The sequence below is a fragment of the Zootoca vivipara genome, chromosome 6, assembly GCF_963506605.1.
Source record: "Zootoca vivipara chromosome 6, rZooViv1.1, whole genome shotgun sequence".
In the NCBI taxonomy this organism is placed as follows: Eukaryota; Metazoa; Chordata; class Lepidosauria; order Squamata; family Lacertidae; genus Zootoca; species Zootoca vivipara.
Genome location: NC_083281.1, coordinates 72,127,444 through 72,154,349, shown reverse-complemented (window position 1 = coordinate 72,154,349; position 26,906 = coordinate 72,127,444). Strand labels below are relative to the sequence as shown.

At 45.1% G+C, this 26,906-nt stretch overlaps 2 protein-coding genes across 2 annotated transcripts in view; one reads left to right on the top strand and one right to left on the bottom strand.

Annotated features, from left to right (window-relative positions):
• Positions 1–15,415, top strand: part of SLC2A1 (solute carrier family 2 member 1) — a 39,217-nt gene extending 23,802 nt beyond the window's left edge. Inside the window, exons 3-10 of the mRNA XM_035116946.2 lie at positions 5,052–5,212; positions 6,911–7,151; positions 9,005–9,167; positions 9,559–9,746; positions 10,164–10,268; positions 11,304–11,405; positions 13,656–13,859; positions 14,703–15,415. Of these exons, the coding sequence (XP_034972837.1) occupies positions 5,052–5,212; positions 6,911–7,151; positions 9,005–9,167; positions 9,559–9,746; positions 10,164–10,268; positions 11,304–11,405; positions 13,656–13,859; positions 14,703–14,903 (1,365 nt within the window). The 3' untranslated portion in view covers positions 14,904–15,415. The remainder of the gene's footprint in view (positions 1–5,051; positions 5,213–6,910; positions 7,152–9,004; positions 9,168–9,558; positions 9,747–10,163; positions 10,269–11,303; positions 11,406–13,655; positions 13,860–14,702) is intronic.
• A 1,866-nt stretch (positions 15,416–17,281) lies between these two features.
• ZMYND12 (zinc finger MYND-type containing 12) lies at positions 17,282–26,790 on the bottom strand. The gene is made up of 8 exons (XM_035116947.2): positions 26,665–26,790; positions 24,108–24,249; positions 23,680–23,851; positions 22,939–23,108; positions 21,235–21,357; positions 20,821–20,941; positions 19,891–20,036; positions 17,282–18,359 (listed from the first exon to the last, which is right to left on the bottom strand). Exons 1-8 carry the CDS (start codon positions 26,778–26,780, stop codon positions 18,240–18,242), a joined length of 1,110 nt encoding a protein of 369 aa, XP_034972838.1. The 5' UTR covers positions 26,781–26,790; the 3' UTR covers positions 17,282–18,239.
• Between the last annotated feature and the right edge of the window lie 116 nt (positions 26,791–26,906).

Here is a 26,906-nt window from a genome sequence, read left to right as displayed (position 1 = left end):
CGTGGAGCTGGGAAAGCTTTGGAGAAGGCAACAAAAACAATTGGGGAGTTGGAGCCCTCCTTGCGAGAAAGGACTGTCAGTTTGATTAAGCAGGGACACAGTGGAGATTTAGAAAACGATGCATGGTGTTGTATATACACAATGCACATTCTCCAGGAATAGGAACATAAGAAGCTGCTTCATATACTGAGTCAGACACTACTGGTCCATCTAGCTCAGTATTGTCTACACTGACTGGCAGCAGTTTTCCAGGGTTTCAGGTTGGGGGGCATCCCCAGCCCCACTTGGACTGAACCGGGGAGCTTTGCATGCAAAGCAGATGGTCCGCAGCTGGGATAGAACTTCCAGCCTTTGAGTGTATGGAGCCCACAGCCACAAGAGTAGTAGTGTGGCATTCCTAGCAGCCTGGGTGGCTAAAGAGAACTTCCTTGGCCGGAGACAGTATACCTCTGATTTCCAGGTGCTGGGAGACCAGCAACAGGAAGGAGCTGTTTCCTTTGTGCTCTGTCTCTGGGCTTCCTGGGATGTTCCTCAAGGGAAAGCAGGTTGCAGGATTTAGATCAGGGGTCAGCATACTTTTTCAGCAGGGAGCTGGTCCACTGTCCCTCAGACCTTGTGGGGGGCTGGACTATATTTTGAAAAAAATTAAAAATGAACGAATTCCTATGCCCCACAAATAACTCAGAGGTGCATTTTAAATAAAAGCACATATTCTACTCAAGTAAAAACATGCTGATTCCCAGATCATCCGTTGGCCAGATCCGGCCCCCAGGCTCTAGTTTGCCTACCCATGATTTAAATCAGGGGTCAGCAAACTTTTTCAGCAGGAGGCTGCTCCACAGTCCCTCAGACCTTGTGGGGAACTGGACTATATTTTTTTTTGGGGGGGAATGAACGAATTCCTATGCCCCACAAATAAGCCAGAGATGCATTTTAAATAAAAGAATACATTCTACTCATGTAAAAACATGCTGATTCCCGGACTGTCCGTGGGCTGGATTGAGAAGGCAGTTGGGCCAGATCCAGCCCCCAGGCCTTAGTTTGCCTATCTATGATTTAAATCAGGGGTCAGCAAACTTTTTCAGCAGGAGGCTGCTCCACAGTCCCTCAGACCTTGTGGGGAACTGGACTATATTTTTTGGGGGGGGGGAATGAACGAATTCCTATGCCCCACAAATAAGCCAGAGATGCATTTTAAATAAAAGAATACATTCTACTCATGTAAAAACATGCTGATTCCCGGACTGTCCGTGGGCTGGATTGAGAAGGCAATTGGGCCAGATCCAGCCCCCAGGCCTTAGTTTGCCTATCTATGATTTAGATGCACCACGATTTGATGTGACGGAGGGGGCCACTCTTTCCGTAAACTAAGAAAACTGACCTTCCTCACCCTGATTATTCCAGAATAATAGAATCCAAGGCCAAAAGCTCCCCACCCCAAGTCATAATTGTTGTACTAAGCACATAGCCAAGAGCTGCTGAGGTTAGACACATGTTTATCTTGAATTGCCAGCCAATCATAGTTGCAAACCGCTGGCGTAAGTGATATTCCCCTACTTATTGTTCTGAGATTCCTTTAATACCCTCCCTGCTGCCTCTTTTAGATGTGCTTTAATCTGTGCACTTGCTACTTAAGATATTAAACCAAACTGAATTGAAGAGAGATTACCCCGTTGCTAATTAAGCAATCACTTCTCTCACTGCAACAACTGAGGAACAGCTTTCTGAGTTAACAGCTTGGGGCCAGTTTACCTGCGGGATCATCTTACCCCACATATGCCCACTTGACTGCTCCGATCCATGGAACTGACACTGTTAAAGGTGCTGTGTAATACACAGTTCCATCCTTGTAAGAAATTGATCTTCTGGGGTGTAGCACCCATACTTTGGAACTCCCTGCCGATTGACATCAAGCTGGTGCCTCTCTTTCAGTGCCTGCTTAAAAATGTCTGTGTTCAGGCAAGCCTGTCCAGATAATGTAGAACATTGTCATGTATTTTATTACTTGAATTTTGTCAAGTAAACAGAATGTTTACTTCAGCCGCTTATATACCATTTAAATTTAAACAAAACTCTGTTCATTATAAAATGCTGTGCTATAGAATCAACCTCCTTCTGCATCAGATCAGACGCCCTCCCATCAGATGTCAAGGAAATAAACAACTATCTGACTTTTAGAAGACATCTGAAAGCAGCCCTGTTTAGGGAATTTTTTTAATGTTTGATGTTTTATCGTGTTTTTAATATTCTGTTGGGAGCTGCCCAGAGTGGCTGGGGAAACCCAGCCAGATGGGTGGGGTCTAAATAATAAATTATTATATTATCATCATCATCATCATCATCAGGGATTTTGCAGGCTGTGACTCAATGGTAGCCGCCCCGAGTTCAATCCCTATCTGCATCTCCAGGTAGGAAAGGACCCTGCCTGAGACCCTGGACAGCTGCTGCCAGTTAGTGCAGACAATGCTGAACCCGATTGATCAGCCCGTATTACGATTGAGGGGCAGAGTCTCTCTATTCTGTCTTATCTCTTCATCGAGCCCTTTGTAGACCCGCCCAGAGCCTTATTTAATAGTTCCCAGAAAAGCAGCTGTGCTAAGGCTGTTGCGGGAAAACCAGTCCAGCATCTTTTTGGTGCCACAGGACTAACAAACGGATTATGACGTAAGATTTAGCCCATGAATAAAGGGGGGGGCGGGCATTTAGGTGCTTCACATTTGATGAAGTTTTCTTTTAAAGACACATCAAACAGGATGGGGGCAGGGGGGGCAGATGTTACTGGACTCCAGCTCTTGTCACCCCTGACTTTGACTACACTGGCCTGGGGCTAATGGGAGTTGGAGTCCATCTCCACCTGGAGGACCACAGACTCTCTACCCCTGTAGTATTGCTCTATGGTGATGGTGTAGGCTCACCTGCGGCTGTCCAGATGGAAATGGACTCCAACTCCCATCAGCCTCAGCCAACATGGTCAGCGGCTACGGATTAGGGGAGCTGTAGCCTAGCAGGACCTGGAGGGCTAGAGGTCTCCCATCCCTGATTCATGAAAGTGTGAGGTGAGTTTGCTGCTTGTTAAGGTTACAGGTTGGATTTAACACCGTAGTTTTGAGCTGATTTAGCGCACAGTCCTGAGTGGGGATATAACAGTGGTTCGCTTGCCACTTCCAAAGGCCTGCTTCTGCCTTTTCCCTCCTCTTCGCACGGAGCTTTGGTTTCTTTAACCCCCTCCCCCCAATTTGGTTCCCATGGGGGAGAAATGAGCTTAAAAGAAAACACCATTAAATGCAGCGGAATTGTCCAAAAACAGTTGGGGTTTGCCATCTCCTCGGGTGAGAGAGGAAAGAAGGAATGCATTGCTTATTCCGAACATGCAATGTGAGCTGCCAGGTCCTGGCTCGTGAGTTATTCTTGGAATCCTGTTTAAATAATAATAATATATATTTTAATACTGTGTAAACAAACAATAGCACCTGTTGGAAATGCAAATGGCAAAGAGTACGTTCCCTCTAGGATGGAGAAGCTGGACTCCAGCAACAACTTTTGCCCTTTTTCGTGAAGAAACTAAGAATTTAAATGCAGTTCAGAGGGACAGAAGGGGGATCTCTTTCCCCATTGCTGTATTCTTCCCTCCTTCCCCCCCTCCCCTTGCCCCAGTCCATTTCTGCATGCCTACGGTGACTCAGCATCCCACGGTGACTCAGCAGAGAACCAAACCTCCAGGAAGTTGCACTGTATGGCATAGGATTTTTTTTTATGAGTTGGTGACAGAGAAGCACCTGTGCAAGACTCCTTCCAGGTGAGGGTCACCTGGTTGGCTGGGTGCCCTGCCAAGCTCCTCCTTGCTGCCACCTGGTGGAGAGAGTAATCACCACCTTAAAGCCCCAAAATGATATTTTGCCTACCAGATGTGTTGGGACTAAAGCTCCCCCATGCTATTTAAGCTAGTCATTGTGGGAGGGGGGGGGAAGAGAGAGCTGATCACAACAATTGTTCATAAAACCATCCAGTAAAAGAAACTTTAAAAACATCCAAAATCAGAGACTGACTAACCATTGCAGTTTTGATACCAATAAGAGCCACAAATCAAGCATCTACAAAATTAAATCTTGACCCCAACAAAAACTCCTAAACAGCACCCTGCCCTAATATTAGGCATCCTGGGCAGCAGGTCTTGCAAGAGTGGCAGGTAAGCCTCCAGGTTTGATAGCCTCTAAATTACTGAATGCTAGGGTATGTTATTATATTGCAATTCACTTTTTATATCTCATTTTTTAAAAAGCGACTAGTAACTCCAACAAATCATAATTTACTCATCAGGACAGATGGAAGGAAGTCCTTCTTCAGACAGTGCATAGTCAAACTATAGAATTTACTTCCACCAACAGGGATGGATTGGAAAAATTCTTGGATGAGAGAGCTATTGGGGGCTCCTAGCCATTAATAGCCATTTTGTTGGCTATTATCTGGCTGCACAATAATCTGAGGCAGCAATGCTTCTGAATACTAATTGATGGAAAACACTGGAGGGGAGAGGATTCTTGTGCTCGGATCCTGCTTGAGAGTTTCCCATAATGGACATTTGTTGGCCACTGTGAGAACAGGATGCTGGACTAGATGGGCCACTGGCCTGATCCAGCAGACTCTGCCTATATTATTAATTAAAAAATGGTGGGAAAGGGGTCATCGGCTTCATGCCCTGCCTGCAGGCTTCCCTTTGAGGCATCACTGCAGGGAACAGGGTGCTAGACTGGATGGGGCCCCCTTTGGCCTGATCCAGCCTCGTGGCTCTTCTTACAAGATACAAAATGTGGTAAGCAAATAAACCATAAAATTCGGTTCAGTTACTAGCCCCACGACGCTTCTTTGCCCACTAAAACCCACAATGGATTTACCCTAATATTGGGAAGAGGTTGTTTTTAACCAGGTGGCTTGGTGTTTTGCATTTTCAACCTTTTTAGGACCTCTGAAGGGCAGCTACCAATTTGGTAAAAGTGGCTGCCTTGAGGGATGGCTCAATTCACGGGGTCTCTCCTTGCTCTCTTCCTCTGCAGGTGATCGAGGAATTCTACAACTACACGTGGTACAACCGCTATGGGGAATACATCAGCCGCGGCACCCTCACCACACTATGGTCCCTCTCTGTGTCCATCTTCTCGGTGGGTGGGATGATTGGGTCGTTCTCGGTGGGGCTGTTTGTCAACCGCTTCGGACGGTGAGTGCTGAGCTCTTTTGGCTTTCTGCAGTTAAGGGCCCTAGTTTGGTGCTAGAGCACCTGCTTTCTGTGCAGAAGTTCCCAGTTTCAACCCCCAAGGGCATTTTTCCAGATAGGGCTGGGGGAGAGTCTTGCCCAGAATTCTGGAGAAGCCACTGCCAGTCTGTGCAGGAGATACTGAGCTTGATAGGCCAATGGTCTGGCTTAGTATTAGACAGCTACTTATGTTCCTGTGTTATTTCGTTGGTGCTGTTTCAACACCCCCTCATCCTTTTTCTGGACCAAACACAAATCCAGAGCTCCTTCAACCATTCCTCATAAAGCTTGATTTCCAGACCCCTGATCATCTTGGTCTCCCTCCACTGCAAACCTTCTAGCTTGTTAATATCCTTCTTAAATTGTGATGCCCAGAACTGGATACAGGGCTCCAGGTGGGGTCTGGCCACAGCAGGGTGGATTTGATTTAAATATGGGTGAATGTATTAAGTGGACGGATTGAGACTGTCTGGAACTGGAAAGGTATTAATGGAACTTGTCTAGGCATCTGGAGAATTAGCAACCAGGGGAAGGAAGGATGAAAAAAGTTTTTATCTGATGTTAAAAGGGATAGTGAAAATAATAAAGGAAGGAATGGAGTACTTGTGGGGAAAAATTATAGGCTAAAGGGATTAAAAATATGAAGTTATGAGATTAATGGTAAAAATTAGAATGTTATTAGGAATGATATTGAAATGTTCTTTTTATTTTTTATTTTTATTTTCTGTTTAAGTATGAATAGCTGTATTTGTGGGATTTAAATTAGAGGGTCGGGGAAGTCGAAGTTATTAATAAGTCATAAGTAGAAGATTTGTTTTCTATATTTTTTTCTTTTTTGATTTTTTCCTTTTTTTGTTTCTCTTTAATTTTTTTTCTTTTTTAATTTTCTCTCATTTGTATGGTATTTTCTTGTGAATGTTAAGTGTGATCCTTATATGTATAAGAAAATCTTAATAAATATATATATATTTAAAAAAATCACTATTTAAATCACTAGTCAGTAAGACTTGATTTAAATCTTCTTCATTTTTAACAGAAAGACTCATTCTTGCTGGTATAACCTTAATATTGACAACCAGATGAAAGTTTCATTTTTGGAATAATACATTTCCAGAGTAGTTTTTACAGTTATATAAAAATTACTGATTTGGTTATACTATTACAAATTACATGGACAGAAATTATTGTGAAGTTTAATAAATTAACTGTTTATATTTGCACAACTTTTCTGCTGTACTTCACTGGAAGGAGAAAAATAATCATTTCCTTAATAAAAATGTAAACAATTTATTTAACTAAAACAATAACATTATAGCATATCTATCCATGTTTGTTAACTGATGTGGTTAAACGATTAAACTAAGACTGCGTTTTAGCACACATGACTAATCCTTATTTCCTGATGAATAGCCTTTGGACTATAATGTAACTTAAACAGAAAACTATCTTTAGAAATATTTCTCCTCCGAAAGCATTTTATTTTAAAAATTCAATTAAAATTTTAAAAAATCCGATTTAAATTAAAATTTTTGATTGTTTTTTATTTTTTATTTTTTTTTAAAAATTGATTTTTATCCACCCTGGGCCAAGGTGGAATAAAGCAGTACTATCGCTTTCTTTGAGCTGGACACTCTACTTAGCCCAACTTTTTTCCTCCTGCAGGCGGAATTCTATGCTGATGTCCAACAGCCTTGCCTTCCTGGCTTCAGCGCTAATGGGTTTCTCGAAGATAGCCAGCTCCTTTGAGATGCTGGTCCTTGGCCGCTTCGTCATTGGGGTTTATTCTGGCCTCACCACAGGCTTCGTGCCCATGTATGTGGGGGAGGTGTCGCCCACGTCCCTTCGGGGGGCTCTGGGGACGCTTCACCAGCTGGGCATCGTCTTGGGCATCCTCATAGCGCAGGTGAGGCGGGCTCTCGGTGGCTCCCTCTGCTGGGGGGTGGGAAACGGTGCACCTGCAAAAGGGGTCGATGTGGGCAAATGGTTTTTCCGGGATGATGGGAAACTGGTTCTTCTTGAGGGTGATAATTATCCTGTGCAAAAAGTCATTGCCTCCTGGGGCCCCCTTAAATGCATGCATACCTGCCCACTTGACTGAATGAGGTGAAACCAGTGTTCGAAACTCCCATTGTTCTAGGCGCATTTTGAGACAGGGAATTTCATTAGCGCAAGCAGTTTCTGAGCTCTGGGCGCAGTACTGCACCCAAGATTTCAGATTAAAACTGCAGAGTGGAAGGAAAGGAGGACCCTTTTCTGCCTCTCCACTTCCAGCTACTCTCTGAAGACTGGAGAAGAGACCCCCCCTTAAGAATATTAGGGGTGGGTGGGCCGGGGAAAGACTAGACCGTGTGAAAAATGAACATAATATTTTAGCTGCAGTTCATTCATTTTCAGCTTTGTATTCTACTTATAGAAATGTGTGCCTAGACATTGTGTTGTTGCACCCATAACCCAGGTTTAAAGTGCCATTTAGCTCCTAGTTTTCATATCTCAGTTTCTAACACTGGGTGAAACCTCTGATTTCAGTTCGGAGAAGGAACATGCTTTAGTTATCAGAGCTTTTGTTTTTGTTGTCCAAAAAACCAGAGTCCCAGCTACACAAATCTCCCAGGGACGGGTGTGGTGACACTTTGCACTGGGCCAAGCAATTACGATGGACAGAGGCTGCCTGCTTCAGTTCCAAGTATAAATGTCAAAGGGGAAAGCAATAAAAATGGGACAGTTTAGCATACATCTTCCGTATGTTGATTTGTAACATATAGATGCAGATTTAAGCTGAGTTTCAGAGGGAAAGTTGCTCCATAAGCAATGTGTGTGTGTGTGTGTCCCCATCCTCACACATTTGTAGGTATACTTTATTGGAGTAGCGGGAAGACATAGTAAATGTCGAAAGTTTGGCAATGGCTGTGATCACTGCAGCCAGATTAGTCAGCGCAAGACATTAGAAGTCAGATAAAGTAGCTGACCAATTCTACAGTGTTGAAAAAAACTCCACCACCCATATGGGCTATAGCACTTGCATATTATGAAAGAGATATTGAAGGAGGTGCACTGAACACATTGATTGAAGAATGGAGTCTGTTAATTATGGGAATGTAACATTCCATTACTGTGTTCAGCCTTCCCTACTTTCCTTCCTATAATCTGACATTCTGCTTAAAGAAGAACAATAACCAAAGACCCCCAATAAATATACGCAGTGGATGAACTGTGATTGACTTCTTGTAAATGGATGAATGACTTTATGAAACCGTGTTTACATGTGTAGATGAAATATTATGGGTTGTACCTAGCGCTGGTCCAATCCAGGACAGACCCAGTGAAATGGACACGGTCAAATTAGGTCCATTAATTTCAGTGGGGCTTACTCTGAGTAGAATTTGGGTGGATACAACCCTCTAGTGTGTGTTTTATTCATAACTATTTTGGGGTATATCCAGCTCAGCTTCGTTCAGAGGAAGCCCACTGAATGGACCTGTCTTTTAATTTCAATGGTCTACTCTGTGTAGGAGGAGCATTGGCTAGAACCCAATATTTTTTGCAATGATTTTTTCCTTAAGTGGGGAGTCAGGACAGGAGATCTGAGGCCTGGTAGAAAAGACTGGGAGCGTGTATGCCAGCCCTCCTGGGCTACCCCATAACGACGCCCTGAGTGATCCAGGCAAATGTAGAGCTCTCAGACACTGTTACCTCTCCGAGATTCAGGGCTCCCAGATTAAAGCTGCTTCCCCTTCCCTGCTATGTCATCCTCTACAGGTGTTCGGCATGGATCTGATCATGGGGAGCGATAGCCTGTGGCCACTCTTGCTGGGGTTCATCTTTGTTCCTGCCTTGGCGCAATGCATCATGCTGCCCTTTGCCCCAGAGAGTCCCCGCTTCCTCCTTATCAACCGCAATGAGGAGAACAAAGCCAAGAGTGGTGAGCAGCCGCCTCCTTGCAATGGAAACCTTTAGGGTGGGGCCTGAACATGTTCAGTGCCCATGCAGGCATGTGGCACAGTGGTAGCATGCTTCTGGGTGGCGCTATGTGACTGAGGTCATGTGCTGTCTCATGCCCTGCCCCAGGATCCCTCGAGATGAAGGGTAGTTTAGAAATGTCACAAGCAAATAAAATAGTTGCTGCAAACATTGTGTGATTAAAAAGAGAAGAAAAGACAGGGCTCGTGCACATTTAAGGTGTAGCTTACTATGTGTAACTATTAAAGGTGTAAGAGCCCTCTCTAAGTCTCTTATTCTTTCTTCCACCCTGCCTTACTTCACCTGCAAGTCATGAGTGCATCTCACCTGATTGCTCCCTCATTTCTCTTCAGTCCTGAAGAAGCTCCGAGGCACGACTGATGTCAGCAGTGACCTCCAGGAAATGAAGGAGGAGAGCCGGCAGATGATGCAGGAGAAGAAAGTCACCATCCCGGAGCTTTTCCGCTCACCCATGTACCGCCAGCCCATCCTCATCGCTGTTATCTTGCAGCTTTCCCAGCAGCTCTCTGGGATCAATGCGGTAAGTGGCTGCAGAGGAGCAGAGGAGCTGGTGGTTGGTTCGAGGGTGAAGAGGCTCTGTGAGTGGTCTGCTGATGCAACACCATTAGTGGCTAGGAATCTTCTCTCTTTGCCCCTTTTCTCCTATACCAGGGCTCATTGCTGTGCATTACATTGAGGACTAGAATCTTGTTTTATCTTTAGGGAAAGGCCATAGCTCAGTAGCAGAACACTTGCTTTGCTTTCAGTCCCCAGTGGCATACCAGAGTAGTGCTGGGAGAAACGCCTTAAACCCCAGAGAACTGCTGCCGATCATTGTAGGCAATGCTGAGCTAATCTGACGTTCTAACTTGGTATAAGGCAGCTTCTCATGCCCTGGGGATGCTGAATTCAGGACACTGGTCCTGTGCACCTATTTACATTTCGTTCTTTTTCCTAGGTATTCTACTATTCAACCAGCATCTTTGAAAAATCTGGGGTGCAGCAGCCTGTCTATGCTACCATCGGGTCTGGAGTTGTAAACACTGCCTTCACGGTGGTCTCGGTAAGTGCCTTCCTTCACTGCTGGCAAAAGAGGGCGCTCCAAATGTAGTGGCAGGGAGCATCCTTATGCCAGGGGCTGCTTTAATACTGGAGCTCACTGGTGGCAATGTTGTCTGCGGCAGCAATGCCTAATTGATAACGCATCCAGAAGTCAGCAAAAAAAGAAAAATGCAGGCTTCCCCCAAATACCTTGCAGTCTCTAAAAGGTTGTATCCAACTACTCAGACTGGACCCATGTTAGTTGCCTTCATTAACGCCCCCAAATATAGGCCTCTGATATTTTTAAAGATAATGAGATTTGTGCAAAGTTCCTGCTTCGAGGCAGAAAGTCCCTCTCTGTAAGGGACCTCTGCTGTGCAAAACAGGCATGCAGGTTGTAGAATCCCAAATTGAAATGGGTGGCTCATGTGCTCCTATGCTCTCGGAGGAGTATGCCCTGCTGTGTTTCTTCACGAGTCCCTGTTCTAGGTCTGTCTCCTCTGGAGTCATTCTGCCACTTTGCTGCAGGAGGAGCTACTCAAATGACTGACTGCGGCAGCGGAGACTGATCGGCAGGAGGATGCAAGGGCTGTAGCTCAGTGGCAGACCATCTACCTGCTTTGCACACGGATGGAATCATAGAGTTGAAAGGGTCCAACCCCTGCAATGCAGGAGTCTTTTGCCCAACGTGGGGCTTGAACCCCCAACCCTGAGATTAGGAGTCTCATGGTCTTATCAGTTGAGCTATCCCAACAATTGTTTAGTCCCCAGCAGCAGTTCCAGTTAGAGTTAGAATAGACTCCCCTCATCTGACATGCTGGAGAGCTGCTGCCACTCAACATAGACAATAAGAGCTAAATAGACCAGTGGTCTATGTTTTAAAACAGCTACTAAGTCATGCAGAAACACAACAAGCAGCTCCTCTGAGTGGGTCCCTTGGACTCTCCAGGAACTGCTAACCAAAGTTATTTCTCAGGGCAGACTGCTTTGGGTAGAGCCCTTCCAGTTTATTCATCCTGCCAAAGAGGAACTCATTTCTTTGCATCCCTTTCGATAGCTGTTCGTAGTGGAGAGGGCCGGACGGCGGACTCTGCATCTTGTGGGCCTGGCCGGAATGGCGGGGTGCGCAGTCCTCATGACCATCGCTTTGGCGCTTCTGGTGAGTGGCGTTTGATCAGAAGACAATGAAATAAGCTGAGAGTATGCCTCCATCTCTTAGGGTTGAAATAACTGCAGAGTATCCTGGCCAACGCCCCAGCCCTTAACAATTTGGGACCAGTTTACCTGCGAGATTGTCTCCCCCCATATATGTGCACTCAGCTGCTTCAGTCTGAGGAATTGGTGCTGCTATAGTTGCCAGATCCATTCTGCACTTGTAAGAAATCAGCCTTATATTGTAGCAACACCTGCTCTTTGGAACTCCCTTCCTATAGACAGCAGGCAAAGGGGTCTTTTTTGTCCCCACGGCCCTAAAACTATATAAGGCCAAAACGTTGGCACAGCTCCTTTATGGATCCTTCTTGGGCCCGCCATCCTCTTCCTTCACTCCCCTTGAGAGAGTTCAATCCAAACTCGTTAGAGTCCTCCTACAGATGTGTTTCAAATGCATGGGTCAGAAACAGGGATGATGAGAGTAGAGGCTTATATTAGTTTAACATCAATCTATAAATGGCTGACACTGAAACTGCTCCCCCAAAGAATAGCTCCACTGAGTCTATGCAACCGGTTCAAGTCTGGCTGGCAGACAGCAGTTATGAATACTCTCCAGAAATTGGGCTTTGCTCCCCAAGCCCTTCTAAACTTGGGTCTGGGCCAAGCAAGATCTGTGGTCAGGCAAAGAATCATGGACATAGAGAGACAACAGGACTGCTTGAGGTCCCCTGATTATATAAATGTAGAAAATGAGAGGTATGTTGCGGCCCCGGCAGCATACCTCTGTTTTCTCGAATCAAGAAACATAAGAAGGGCCTTTACTCTAGCCAGAACCTTGGCCTTGCCCTCACCGGTTTTGGAAGGAGCATTTGGAAAAATCCCGTATGCTCAGAGACTTTGCGCCTGCCCATTAGGGGAAATAGGAGGCCCCGAACATTTATTTTTTAGATGTCCCTTTTATGACGAGGTACGCAGAGATACCATTGACCCCCAACTGGTGAGGCTTGCTGACCTTCCGGATAAGTCTAAACTCAATTTTCTCCTCTTAGGCAAAGACTATAAGACGACCTGGATGGTCGCCAGATTCTGCGTGCAGATTTGCAGGCACAGACCACCCCCTGAAATAAATTAGTTCGCTAGGAAAACAGTTGAAGTTGGCCTCCAGGGTGTCAGGGCCAATTTGTATGGTAGCCCAATTTTTTAGGTCTTTATGTGTTTATGCGCTTATCTGAGACCTTAATCTTTAAGCTGTTGTTGTACACTGCTTTAAATGTATATTTTATTCTTGTGAAAGCTGTCCCAGTTGTGCTTTTCGAGCTGGTCTTTGACCATAATAAATTATGCCTTCAATGTACTCTTTATGGCACCTGCTAAATGCACTTTTTAAAAGGAAAACCTTGCCAGACAGGTGTACATCTGTTTCTGGCTTGTTTTGATTATTTTTTGCATGTTTTAAGTCTCTGTTTCTGTTTATATTGATTATTTTATTTATTTTATTTTTGCAAACTGCATCGAAGTTGTTGTTGTTTTCCCCGCTTACAATCAAGCAGTATATACATTTTATGGAGTAAATAAATAAGAAAAGTAGGTTGGGTCCCTGGCTCAGTTTGCTTTCCTTCATCTACCACAGGGCTAGTCAACCTGGTGCCCTCCAGGAATTTCTGGACTACAACTCCCATCATCTCTGACCGCTGGCCCTGCTGGTTGGGGCTGATGGGAGTTGGAAGCCAGACCAGATCTGGAGGGTGCCGCTTTGGCCGCCCCTGATCTGTAAGCATGTCCTTCAGAGCAGTTGGTTTGCTACTACATTCTGGTAGCAAAGCTGCACACCAGATGGAGCAGAGCAGCCTTAGCTCTAGAAATGGGTGGGGAAAGAGCCCACTGGAAAAGCAGAGGAGCACCATTTTAAGTAATGAATACATTTTTAATTGCAGTAATGGAACCCAGAAGGTACTGTCTGCACACTTGGGAGAACGCTCTAAGGTTATTTAGAAGTAAAAAATAAAATACATCCTTTAAAAAAAAAATTAGGGCAGCACGAAACAGCTCAATGAGGATGAGCTTACGTGTGGTGCAGTATACAGAAATATTTGATTTGGGGCTCGGTTTCCCTGTGATGCTCCCTGTATAACTTTAGGTTGGCCGCTCTCAGGGTCACTCGTCTCATGGGATAGAGGGTCAAATGTTGTTGTGGGCAATGAGGACAGACGCCCATGCATGTATTTGCCTCTGACCTTGTCTTGTTTTTTGATGCTAGGAGCAAATGGCCTGGATGTCCTACCTTAGCATCATTGCCATCTTTGGCTTCGTGGCGTTTTTCGAGATCGGCCCAGGCCCCATTCCATGGTTCATCGTGGCGGAGCTCTTCAGCCAAGGCCCACGGCCAGCAGCCTTCGCTGTGGCTGGCCTCTCGAACTGGACGTCAAACTTCATTGTGGGGATGAGCTTTCAGTACATTGAGGCAAGTTGATTTGCTGGGCCGCTTTCCCTTTGGGCAAGGCGGCCTTCCCCATAGATTCTGGCTTCAGTCCCTTGAGTCAAGGGGTGGGTGTTTTTGTTTTGTTTTTACAATCCACCTCCTAATGGTCGGCTTACATTCGTATTGCACTGCAACGTAACTAGGGCAATGTCCACACCACACATTCAAAGCACTACAATACTCATGGCTTCCCCCAAAGAATTCTGGGAGCTGTAGTTTGTCACCTTGGTTGTAGCTGTGAGTGAACTGGAGCTGCTATTCCCAGAATTCCCTGTGACGAGGGATGGATGGTTAAACCACCCTGTGGAATTGTAGCTCTCTGAGAGAAATAGGGGTCTTCAAACTCAGCACCCTTAATAAACTACAGCTCCCAGAATCCTTTGGGGAAACCATGTCTGTTTAAAGTACACTTAATTTGCAGGCTTTTCAGGCAAAGCAGCAGGATGCTCAGGACTCTTAAATGATGAGAAAAGTATGAAAGGGAAACATTTGACAATTAACTCTTCCAATTGCTGGTTTTAATTGTTCTTACTAATTCTTTTTTATTTTTATTTTTGTTAACCACTTTGAGGTTTTTTACAATCAAGTACAGTACTGTATCCATTTTGTGAAATAAAAAATATTATGAAATAAAATGGGGAGGGAGTGAAATTGCAGGGGCCGAGGTGTATGGTTGCAAAACACAACAGGAACATAGGAAGCTGCCTTTACACAGAATCAGACCATCGGTCCATCTAGCTCATTATTGTCTACACTGACTGGCAGCAGATCCCTGATGAGGCAGACCCGGTAATATGAAACCCGCCCCTTTCTCTTTCCCTGCAGGAAGTCTGCGGCCCCTACGTCTTCATCATCTTCATGGTGCTGCTGATCATCTTCTTCATCTTCACCTACTTCAAGGTGCCCGAGACGAAGGGCCGCACCTTTGACGAGATTGCCTCTGGCTTCCGCCAAGGGGGCGGTGGGCAGAGCGACAACAAGACGCCGGACGAATTTCACAGCTTGGGTGCAGACTCCCAAGTCTAAGCCCCGAAGACCCGACCGGCTCCTCCCTTCGCTTCACTTCCTTTGCTGCCTGTTCTTGACGCTTGTAAACAGAAGCCAGGCTCATGGCGAAGCAGGCGCCGAGGCCTCCTTTCCGGGGCTGCCACCTGGTTTCCAGGTGACGAACTGACGCCCAGCCCTAGGAACGGTTAGCTGGTTTTTCACGTCCAGGATTTCAATGCTGACAAGGTTCGGAAGCCGCGGCTATCGTTCAGGCTGAGCCTCTTCCGTGGGGCAGCAGTGGCCAGACCCTCACTTTTATTTCTAGAAGGAAAAAAAAAGAACAGCAGGAACACACACACACACACACACACACACACACACACACACAGCCCTTCCAAGTTTGCAATAACAGAAGCAGCCCATTTTAACCCAAAGACAAATGTTCCGAGTTTTATTTTAATGCGACACTTTAAAAAAAAAACAAATTGAAGGGGTGTGGGGAGACTGTAGAACTAATCCATGATGACAGAAGAATTTCCTGCTGGGTCCCCGAAATGAATGGGGTTGCTTCCTTTATCCTTCCCATGAGGCTGTGTTACAAAAAGGAGTTTTGATATTTTCTTAAAAGGTCAGTGATTGAGGAGGACCCCCACCCTTCAGCACCCAAATCTAATTTGCCTCTCTGTCAGTTACCCTTCCTCAGCAGGAGAGAGGTGGCTGCAGCCAGAGGGGAAGCTGAGAGCAGTGAGTCAGTTTTGGAAAAAGCAAGCATTTTTAATCTCTTTTTGGCTTGGCGGAGCAGAGGCCCTAAAAGGTTCAAGCCCGGGAGCTGACTCTTGCAGGGCCATGCCCCTTTCTGACCCTGCGGTGTGATAGTGTCTCTTGCTTGCTTGGCTGGAGAGGCACCCATATACGTATACATATATGTGTGTGTATCCACCTCTGATTTTGCATGTCTGAAAGGAGAGGAACATTTGTTGCACTGCCCACTTTGGCCTCTGGTTGCATCCAGTATGTAGCCCCCAGAAAGTTGCATATGAGGGAATGTGGCCCTCAGCCTGGAAGTTTCCCCACTGTTGCCCTAAAGCTATCATGCAGCCATTTGTTCCCTCTTTAAAACTGTAGATGGGGGGAGGGCTAGACCCTTGAGGCTATTATGTCATGGTGAGGGTCTTTTCACCTGTCCTGGCTTGCTCCACATAGTGGACAACCACGTTGGGATGGGAGGAAACAAAGCAGACATAACCCAAGGTTTCCCTGTTCAGTCCTAACGCCCTCCCTCCTTACTGCTTCCCCACCCTATGAGGAGAGTCCAGCTGGATCAGGCCCAAAGATCTATCTGATCATTAAATACCCTGTATTCAAATGGTGACAAGTGAGCTGCTTCTACTGAGGTCACAAGGGGAGGGCGTGAAGTTGACAAGCACCTTTTTGCTTTTTGCCCACCTCTGCTGTTCAAAGGTAGACTATTCCTGAAGATGGAGGTTCCACTAACCAGTAGCCATGGAAACAGAAGCCTAGTGCTGGAAAGGACCTCCTCTTTTGTCTAAATTCCTTTTAGAGCCCTCTAAGCCAGCCGGTGGCCACGGCTGTTCCTTCTGCCAGCAAATTCCAGACATTTAATGACATGCGGTGTGACAAATGCCTTGGAAATGGGGGCAGAGAAGGAATCCAAAAGAACACCTCAAACCTCACATATTGATCTCCTTTCACAAAAAGGCTCCATAAAGACACAGTTCTATTGTGTCTGCTGCAGAGGGCCTCTGGCAAGCTCCTTTCCTCTCCCTTAGCACCCTGGACTCACTGAAACGACAGACTCAGTGAAAAATGGCTGCACACATTTCCTGCTTACTGTGTATAGACTGGAAAATATTTATATTATATATATATATGTGTATTTTATTTTGTTCCACCATGTTAATAGAGCACTAAGTTATAGTGTGGTTTCAGATGGACAAGCAACTTTACTGTAAATATATGATAAAACAGATCGTAGTTCCTCTAGGAAGAGTTGTATTTGACTAAGATGACTGGGTTTTTTTGTTTGTATAGATAAAATTAATATGCACTGTAGTGGCATCTGAATGCACTGACATTTTAGACCTTCCTCCATATAGTCAACTACCCCAAGCCCTTAAAGGACCCTGAAGCAAGTGTGTTTTTGGGGTGGAAGCTCTTGGCAGGTTTGCAAAAAATAAAAGAGAGAAAATGGACACACAGCTATTTAAAAATAAGTATTTTTAAAATTTATTTTTCTGTTTTTAAATTGAAGACACGACCACACTTGACAATATGTTTTTAGGAATTGCAAAGAAAATGAAATGTTAACTTTTTGCATTTGCCGTGTATGGTGTGATGTCAGACTGAACTCCTTTCAAAAGTGCCAATGGTTAAGGGGTGGGAGGGTAAAGAGAAGGAAAAAAAAAACACACACACACACGGAAAGGAGAACCCTGTATGGACAGAATAAATGAAATGAGCGTTTGAGAACCCTGGACTGTGTCACGTGGTTTCATTTCAGCCCTTGCAGGAAATCCTGTGCCTTGAGGAGGAAGGGTCAGCCTAGGCTTGGGGGTCCTCCAAAAAAATCTCCTGCCTGCTCACGTTGAGAGTTGGAGGCCACCCCTCCGTTGGCCCTCTACTTTCTTCCCTGAGGGAATTCTCAGCGAGCTGCTATAACAAATCTGGATCATCATTCCCTCCCGCAGCAAGTGCCCGCAGGTCTCATTCCTCCCTACATCTTGTTGCTCCTGGGCTACCCAGAGCAATCATAGCTTAGCATATTGCCTGAGCTTGGGCTCTGGGGTTTGCCTTGCTCCGGCCAAACCATGCCCCATGTAGACATGGGTGCAACTGTACGTTCATATGCAGAGATATTTTTTAAAAAACCAAGGTGGTGGTTAATTTTTACAGCTTTAAATTTTGTGCAGCTGCGTGATTTGGGACAGCATTGAGGGCAGAGAGCCCCCTAGATACAGTTAAAGGCCATGCTTTGCTTTCAGCTTCAGCACCTCCCCTTTGGAGGGTGTGAGAGAGTTTTTATCTTCCATTTGGCCGAGGAATCTGAAGCAACTGGCTCTGCAAAGGATGTCTGGATCCTGCCTGCTCCCTGCCCAAGGCATATTTATCATCATCTGGATTTTGTCACTCAGCTGGTGGGGGGCTCAGACTGGAAGATAAGTGGCCTCTGGCAATCGGAAAGAAATGGATTGGAGGTTCATCTGCTCCTCTCCAGGTTGAAGAATCTATAATCTACAGATATATCTAAGAAGTGCCAATTTAATTAAAATTGGAAGTAGAAGCAGGAAAGGATGATTAGCAACTGGCATCTAATGTTCATCTGGGAAGCCAGGCCTGAGGGTGGCGGTGGTGGGTCTATTTTGCAAAGATTGGTTTGGATTTCAACAATTTAACCAAATGGTGAAGTGATTCGCCTGGGTCATACTTGGGCAGCTTCTTCATAATTTGCAGAAGTTTCATCACAAGTTCATGAGCCTGAGAGTGACAAGCAAGATGAAGAGAAGGAAGGAAGGAAAGAACATGCACTATTATTCCTTAGCAATTTTAAAAAATGATACTTAATTTTAAATGCTTGATTCCCATTAGCCCTGCCCTGGCTCCAGTTAACATAATATTCCTTTCCTCACACAATCTGCTGTTGGATGGAATGGGGCTGATCATCAATTGATTCTTTAAATAGGTAAGCTAGGCATGCAACAAAATGTTGCATCACAAAGCACTCCTGTCACTTTCTCCAGCAATGCCCCTGGGAACCACATTGTGTCATAATGTAACATCATTCCCATTGGGCCACTTGGGGGAAGAAGAGGGGAGTGAACTCTGCTGCTGTTTCAAGTGGCAATGAGTAGTTTAGCAAAATATTTTCATTAAAGAAAAGGAAGCAGGCAAAAGGCCTTGTTCAGCATCCCATTCAGCATCCCATTTCCCACAGCAGTTATCAAAATGCCTATGAGAAGCCCACAAGTAGGAAGGGAGGGCATCGGCCCCCTCCTACTCATGACTACCTACAACTGACACTCAGAGGCATACTGCTTCCACCACTGGAGGAAGAACATAGCCGTTGATACACTGTGGCCATTAGCCAACACTAGCCTTATCCTCCATGGATTTGTCTAGCTCCCTTTTAAAGCCATCCAAGTTGTTGGCCATTGCTAGTTCTTACAGGATCATTTTCCATAGTTTTAAGCTTGTGTGAAGAACTGATTTATTTGCTCTGTCTTGAATCTTCCAACATTCAACTTCATTAGATGGCTCAAGTTCTAGTGTTATGGGACAGGGAGAAAACCTCTCCGCAACCACACAAATGCATCATTTTATACTCTCTTCTTTTTTTCACAATGAAAAGCGCTTTCCTCACAGAGGAGCAACTCTGCCAGCCCTTGGATCATTTCATTTCCTCTTTTAGGTCCCTCTTCCAGGTCTACAATGTCTTGTTTGAGGTGTGCCACTGAGAAACAACCTAAGTGTGGTCTCCCCATCTATTTGTACAAAGGTCACTACAATTCTGGCAGTTATATTTTCAATTCCTTTCCCAGTGATGTCCAACAAGCGATTTCACTCTGTAGCCTCCTCTGAACATATTAAGCGCTGCGCGCGCACCCCCCCCCCACATCTGCCTCTTTAATTTGTCAAGAGAAAAAGTCTCAGAAGAAATATTTGATCCAAAACTAGGGGAAAAAAGAGCAGACCATGCTGTACTAGGTGGGCAAATAATCTGACATGGTATAAGCTCTAGGTTTTAAGGGGCCAAGCACAAACTGCTCAGGGGGCCCTATTGGCTGGCAGCAACAACTCAAGCAGCTGGGTCTAGCCCCCATTTTAATTTCCCATGCTGCACTCTGTTCAGAATACTGGACCAGAGCAAGCGAAAAAAACTACACAAAGACCAGAGCAAACATTGCTAGCAGGTCCTGCCAGGACGCAATTGCTTAGGGATGCCAGGTGATGACACTGGTCTTGGATTTGTGATATATTTCAACCCAAACAGACACCATTCTCAACTTGCCTTTGGCACATCCAGGATCAAGTAATGAAGCATGGCCAGAGTGTGGAGGATCTTGACTATGTGAGCCAGCGGAGGTCGTGGAGACTGTTCTCGGATCTCTAAGATGGCGTTCAGCATCTGTTTCGCTTCGGCTCTCTGCTTTACATCTGTAAGGGAGAAAGGGAACTCCATGGAGGTGGCTCTACTGCAGTTAAGGGAGCACGGTCTGTCTCTGGGCCTGGACAGCCTGGCTGACCTGTTTAGGCAAGAGCCTTACCAAACTGAAGGGGACCTTTTTCTTTTTAGCACAATGGATCGGGCCGATATCTCATCCACCCCTTGTAGGCAAAGTTTCCACGCACCTATCAAGACTGCTTACTTGTCCATCATTACGACATTAGGTGACTTTTGAAAAGCTCTGTTTTGTACAGTGCTTTGAGAAAGGTTTTGCAGGGCGTTACCGATTGCTGATTGACGGTGCCTACAAACAGTGTTTTGGCTGAACTAAGTCTTCACCTGCCCTCTGTGCCTGATATCGTATACAATGGTATCATATATGACACCAGGTGCAGGGCAGGTGAGTGTGATATGGCCAAAATGTCCATGTGAGCCTGGGGAGCCTAAAAAGGCCCATGGGATGAAGGCTCCTCACCCCTGACTTTACAGAAAACAAAATACAGATATGTGGTAAAAAGAGGTGCCTCATGTGGTTGGCTGAATCTGCACCCACTTGAGGATGTTATAATAGCTCAGAAAAGGAACAGGGAGGAATATTGTTTCTTTTCCAGAAGATGTAGCCGTGTGCCATAGTCAGGAGGCTCAGAAGAGGCATCTCTCTGCCCTGCCCCCACCTAACTCTCTGGCAGGAGGAGGGGAGCAGCCTGAATTTTAACCCACCCCATTTTCTTTGAATGGGGAGAAGGGGGAGCCATTTGAAAGAGCAGAAGTTACCAAGGACTTCTTCTGTAGTTTCCTCTTCTTCCGCAAGCATATCAAGTTCTGCCGGAGTCATAAGCGTGTGGTACTGGAGACCGATGAAGTGGCTGAAATGGTGGTGCCAAATATTGGTCACCTGATGAGAAGAGGGCTCATTAAGCAAGGAAGAAAAGGGTGCAGTGATCCCATCCACTGTATGTTGGGGCCACCTTTGAACATTTCTTGGGATTGATCCAGAATATAGCTGCTATATTACCCCACTTCCGCTACCAACAATGCACAGCTGGCTGTGTGTGTGTCCAAGGCACACTTGATAAAAATAACACTTTTCTATGGGGACATGACACAGAGGGGAGATGGAACCTGAGATGAGGCTGTTGCGTTCAGCATCACCTCTACCTCCAACCCAGCCGCCTCAAGCCGACTGACCTCGGTGTACAGCGAATCGGCAATGTCCATTCTGTTCTGACGGAAGAAGACATTGGCCATGTGGAAGTACCCGCCTGAGGCAGCCACGTGGTTCGTTCCGAAGGCACAAGAGGAAAAGTAAATCTGAAATGGGATAAATATATTTATTTATTTCAGCTATTGGTATACTGCTGAAATCACCTGTTTCTAAGGGCTCTACAATATGATTATTAAAAACATACAATGGATAAAATCAACTATTTTTTTAAAAAAAACCAACCACCATAGATAGCTCAGTCGATAGAGCACAAGACTCTTAAACACAGGGTCTTGAGTTCAAGTCCCATGTTGGGCAAAAGATTCCTGCATTGCAAGAGATAATTATCTACATTGGTCAGCATTACCACCACAACAGAAGTGAATCTGAAATACGGAACGGAGAAAAGTTATATATAGCGCTGTATCCAACTGAGTTCAACTAAGAATAGACCCAGTGAAATTCACAAGCCTAAGTTAGGAATGTTTACTCACTTCAATGGGACTACTCTGAGTAGCATCAACACTGAATACAACCACTAGTTTATTGGGTTCAAGTTCTGTTGGAGCAGGAGCATGCAAAGTTCCTTAATTTATTGACTACATGTACATCTCTCATATAAAGTTATAAGCCATATAAAGTCCTCCCCTTCCAGTTCCCACAACAACCCTGTGAGGTAGGTTAGGCTAAGAGGCAGTGATTGGCTCAGGGTCACTCCAGTGAGCTTCATGGTCGAGAGGGGATTTGAACCGTGGTCTCCCAGGTCCTAGTCTGACACTGGCCCTGAGTCACCTTGTCTAACTGACCTAAGAGATTCTTCTAGCTGGACTGGAAAAGATACCTTGCTCTGTCAGAAATCTCAGAAAACCACTGACAATTGTAGTAGTTCATATGCAAAGCTACTAAACAGTAGTATGACTTGGTACAAGACAGCTGTATATACCTTGGGAATAGAGGGTGGGGAATGACATTTGGGGGAAATGGCAAATGTTTAAGGAGTGACGCTTTGTGTGGAGAAAGCAGAGAGGGAAAAGTGACTCTCCACCTCACATGACGTTAAAATTTGGGGTCTATCAGTAAGAGTAGGAGAGAATGGAACCTTTTCTTTAAAGAATGAACTGATGGAACATGATGTGACCACTGCTGCTAGCTTAGACGGCTTTAAAAGGGGATTATACAAATTGATGGTCTAGCCATGGGTATCAGCAATGAGAGGTAGTCTACCTCTCAAAATCAGTTGCTGCTGATGTGGGAAACAGCCACAGCGGGCTTCTGGCCTCTCCCAGAAGTACCTGCCCGTCATTTTGGGAGAGAGGATGTGGGATTAGATGGCTCTTTGACTGGATGTAGCAGGACTCTTTGCACATCCATGTTTGTTCACTGAAGGCCTGAAACAACCAAAGAAAATCTCAACCAAGGTCAGGTTACGCCAAAATGTGGGTAACAGCCTTGAGCATTATTCTACAAGTCTTGCAGACCTTTGCTACGGCCTGGAGACCCCCTTGAGGATCAGGTCACAATTTCTACTATCCAAGTCACTGGTTGGGGTTTTTTCCAGCATCTTCCCTACTAAAGTGAGAAACCAGAGAAGACATTTCAAGCTGTGGCAGGTCAAGAAACAAGAGGCACCTCTGTGTAGCGATTTGGGGGGCAACATGGGTCCACTTTGCACTTTAGCAGGGGCTTACGTCATTAGCCAGGTGGTACAAAGAGTCCTCAAAGTTCCCTTTGGCAGCGTGAAGGAGGCCCAGGTTGCGATGAAAGTCAGACTGAATGGCGTTGCTGCAGTGGGAATTCTTGAGGATAATCCACTGGGCTTGTGAGAGGTACTCCTCTGCTTGGGCAAGGTGCCCAAGGCCTGGCAGGAAAGAGAGAAGCCAAGAAAGAGTCAGCAATCTGTGGTGGCCTGTGTCTGTAGTGCAAACAGTATCCTGATCAAGATCTCGGAAAACCCTGAGACATCTTGAGAGAGCACCCCAGAGCCTGTGAACTGGGCAGGACTTGCCTGGTAAGCAAGGCAGAGAGCTCAAAAGCTCTTCCTGCACCAGGAAAAAAGAGCTTTTGCTGATGCAAAAAAGAGCTTTTAAGATCTCCACCTTGTCTGCATTTAATTTGTGCAATTTCAACCAGGAGGCCTTCAACTGCACACGAGTGATGCCGCACAACTTAAACATGTGCAAGTTGTGATCATACTGTATATATCAGCTCTCCGCATTGCTCTCAGCGCAGGCAACAGAAAAGTAAGGATGCTCACGTGAGGGTGGTTCCAAGGGGGCAGTTTGAGTATACACGTTTCCGCGTATACACACCATCCCCACAACGTATTCCCTGCGCAAGACACGATTGCAATGTTTTTTTTAAAAAGAGACCATTGTCCCTATCTAGAAATCGACACAGGACTACTTCAGCACAGCTCCAGCCAAACTCACCCAGACCTGCCTCAGCTAAAATGAGGTACGCTGGCACCAGCTCCACAGCATTTGAACTGTGTACGCTGATGTTGAACTTCAGCGAATGCAACGCAGCTGGAATGGCATCTTCGTGTTTGCCTTCAAGAAGAAAATTCTGAGCGACCGCCTGGGTCAACTCGGCCAGGAATTTCTGTGGAAAAGCATGGATTGTTAAGCTCTCAGGTACACGTACACACACACACACAGCTTTTATTGTTGTTATTTCTGATGAGAAGTTTTGGTACCTGCGCTGTTGTAGTCACCAGTTTGCTTCAGGGCCTATTTTGACCTATAAAACCTGACACATCTCAGGACCCCAACACCTCAAGGATCGCCTCTCCCCATATGAACTGAATGTGACCCTGCTGTCTATCCATGAACCTCCCAGACCTGGACCACTCCCTCACCTCTCTTCTTAACTTCTGCTCTCGCCCATGCTTCCTTTCTTCCTCCGAATTGTAAAAAGGTAACGTTGTACGCAAAGGGATGAGAAGTTGACATATTTTCTCATGGATGCTGACCCAATCGGCACTCTGGTGTTCTACGTCGCTGAGAAAAGATGAGAGACATGGCTATTAGCAGTGCAAATTGTGATGCACCCATCAATTATAATTAATATTAGGTAATTTATATAGTGCTTCCTGCCAAAATAGGCTTTAAGCAGTTTACTTTTTTATAATAAGTTTTTATTAATTTTTCATTAAGCTTTTTACAACAACTTGGTAGCTCCAACATTGTACATTTATCAATTTTTCATTAAACTTTTTACAACAACTTGGTAGCTCCAACATTGTACGTTTGTCAATTTCTTTCAGATTCGAACTTCCCTCCCCCCTTTGGTAGAAGGTATAGTTCCTTTTATTTCGCGCATTTTAGAAAAACACATCACAACCTAGATACCTTAAGATTTTAGCCGAAAACATAACTTAGATACATCAACTTTGTAGGTTCTAACTTATGCCCACCAGAGTCTTTAAACTTTTGTAGTTCTCTTTAGCATATTCCCGAAATTTATTCCATTCTTCGCTGAATTTCGTATCCTCCTGGTCCCGCCCGGATTCTGCAGGTCAGGTTCGCCAATTCCAAATATTCCAGCATTTTCACTCGCCAATCCGCAATTGTAGGTATTTCTGTCGTCTTCCACCTCTGGGCTAATAAGACTCTCGCTGCCACTGTGGCGTACATGAACAGTCTTTGATCTATTTTCCGAATTTCATTTCCCAACAGCCCTAGCATAAAGGCCTCGGGCCTTTTTGGGAATGTGTATTTAAATAGTTTTTTTAGTTCATTATAGATTTGTTCCCAGAAGCTTTTAACTTTGTCACACGTCCACCACATGTGGTAAAAGTGGCCTTCTGCTACCTTACTGCTTTAAGCAGTTTACTAGTATAAAAAAACAACTGTTTATTCATTTTATTTCTTTTTAATTAATGGAACTGATAGTCTGTTTAATTGCAAAAACCTGTAAGTAGTGTACATAAAATATTCTCTTAAAATTATCTCTAACTCTCTTATAAAAAAATAATCTGCATCCCCAAGGAGTTGGAGGGGATGTACAGAAATTGGATAAACTTCCGCCTATGGTAGGGATGTACTAGAGTGCAAGAATTTTAGGCAACAGTATTCAGAGAAATTGCTAAGATCCTAAACTGCTACATTATCCCAACTTCTCAGCTACCACTTTTATCTATATTTGTCAAGAGTAACAAAAAGCGCATCTGCTATAGTGGCTAGAATGACAGTCACACAATTTTGGAAAAATTAGGCAGGGCCAGTCTTACTACCTGGTACACTAAAGTGTTGGATGTTGCCCTATTTGAAAAAACAAACAATTTCTTTATTGTTCTGGTGTATATCCTGCATCTCTTTACGTAACACTCAAGGTAGCTTCAGTTCCTTGGAGAAAAAGTGGGATATAAATAAATAAATGAAATAACGGGGGCGGGGGGGGGCGGGAACGACAATCAGAGATAAAAAGAACAAAAAATAGTGACTAGTTGACTAGTTTAAAGCATCCCGATCAGTGAGAGAGGATTTTTGCTTGCTTTTTATTTAATATACTGTTTTTGTATTTATTTCTTACATTTATACATTTATACTACAACTTTTTTCCAACCAGGAGTTCAAGGTGGTGTACATGGTTCTCTCTACCCTCATTTAATCCCCACAACAAGCCTGTGGAGGGGTGGGGATTTGAACACTGGTCTCTCTGAGTCTGAGATCACTGGCACTCTAACCACTACACCACACTGTCTCTCTATAGCAACTATATATATCTATATATATCTATCTTTATCTTGAGGAACAGAAATAATAACAGTGTGCAAATATATACATACTTTTAAAACTGACAGTTTTTTTCATACTGTATTTGGGTTTTTATCATGCTTACAGTTTCCTTATTATCAACAAATATTTTATATTCTTTGTAAACCACTTGGAGGTTTCTTTCTTTCTTTCCATAAGCAGTACATAAATCTTTTTTTAAAAATAAAACAAATAAAATATAGAAAAAAAGCTTGCTCTGCTTATGGATCCATCCCCGTCATTCAAAACTGAGTAAAGGGGTTACTGGACAGACCTTTAAAAAGCCACACATCACCAGACCTGGTCCTTCCTTATTCCTGTCGGGCTGGGACGCGGGAGAGACCAGGGTTCGCATCGCCGATTGGTCGCCTTCAAGCTCACCTGGGCGACCCCTCAGCCTAGAACCTACCTCATACAGGATTGTCGTGGGGGAATAAAAACGAGGGTGCGCAGAACCGTGTATGCCACCTTGAGAAAAAGGTGGCATGTAAATGCAAAATAAATAAATAAATAAATAAATAAGCCCACAGGAGACGACCGCCTCTGAGGACGCCGCTCCATAGTATCTCCCCAGCTTCACCCTACGAATGCCTGCCTGCATGCCGTGCCTACGGGCGTGGGTGGGGGCAGGGAAGGAGGAGGCGCGGCCCTGCTCACCAGTAGTAGGTGACAGAGCAGGATCCGCAGCGCAACGTGGCCGGCCCGCGGCACAGTTCGCAGAAGAGCTTCTGCCCGCGAGGCAACGCGAGCGGCACCAGATGCTGCGTCTGCATCGCTCCGACGCCTCGGTTGCTAGGGGAGCCGTCGCTAAGGCGCCGCGTCGGACTTCCGACACGCTGCTTCTGCTTCCGGCACGCCCAACCAATCCTGAAGCCTCAAGGGGGCGCCCATAGAGAAGG

What these genes read in the sequence shown, in the direction of transcription:
- ZMYND12 (XM_035116947.2), bottom strand. Translation starts at nt 26,780, where the DNA reads ATGCAGACGCAGCATCTGGTGCCGCTCGCGTTGCCTCGCGGGCAGAAG. An exon ending in AACTACAGAAGAAGTCCTTG is followed by an intron (nt 20,037 to 20,820) that starts GTAACTTCTGCT and finishes TCTCCCTTACAG; the next exon opens with ATGTAAAGCAGAGAGCCGAA. An exon ending in TGATCCTGGATGTGCCAAAG is followed by an intron (nt 18,360 to 19,890) that starts GCAAGTTGAGAA and finishes TGTCACTCTCAG; the next exon opens with GCTCATGAACTTGTGATGAA.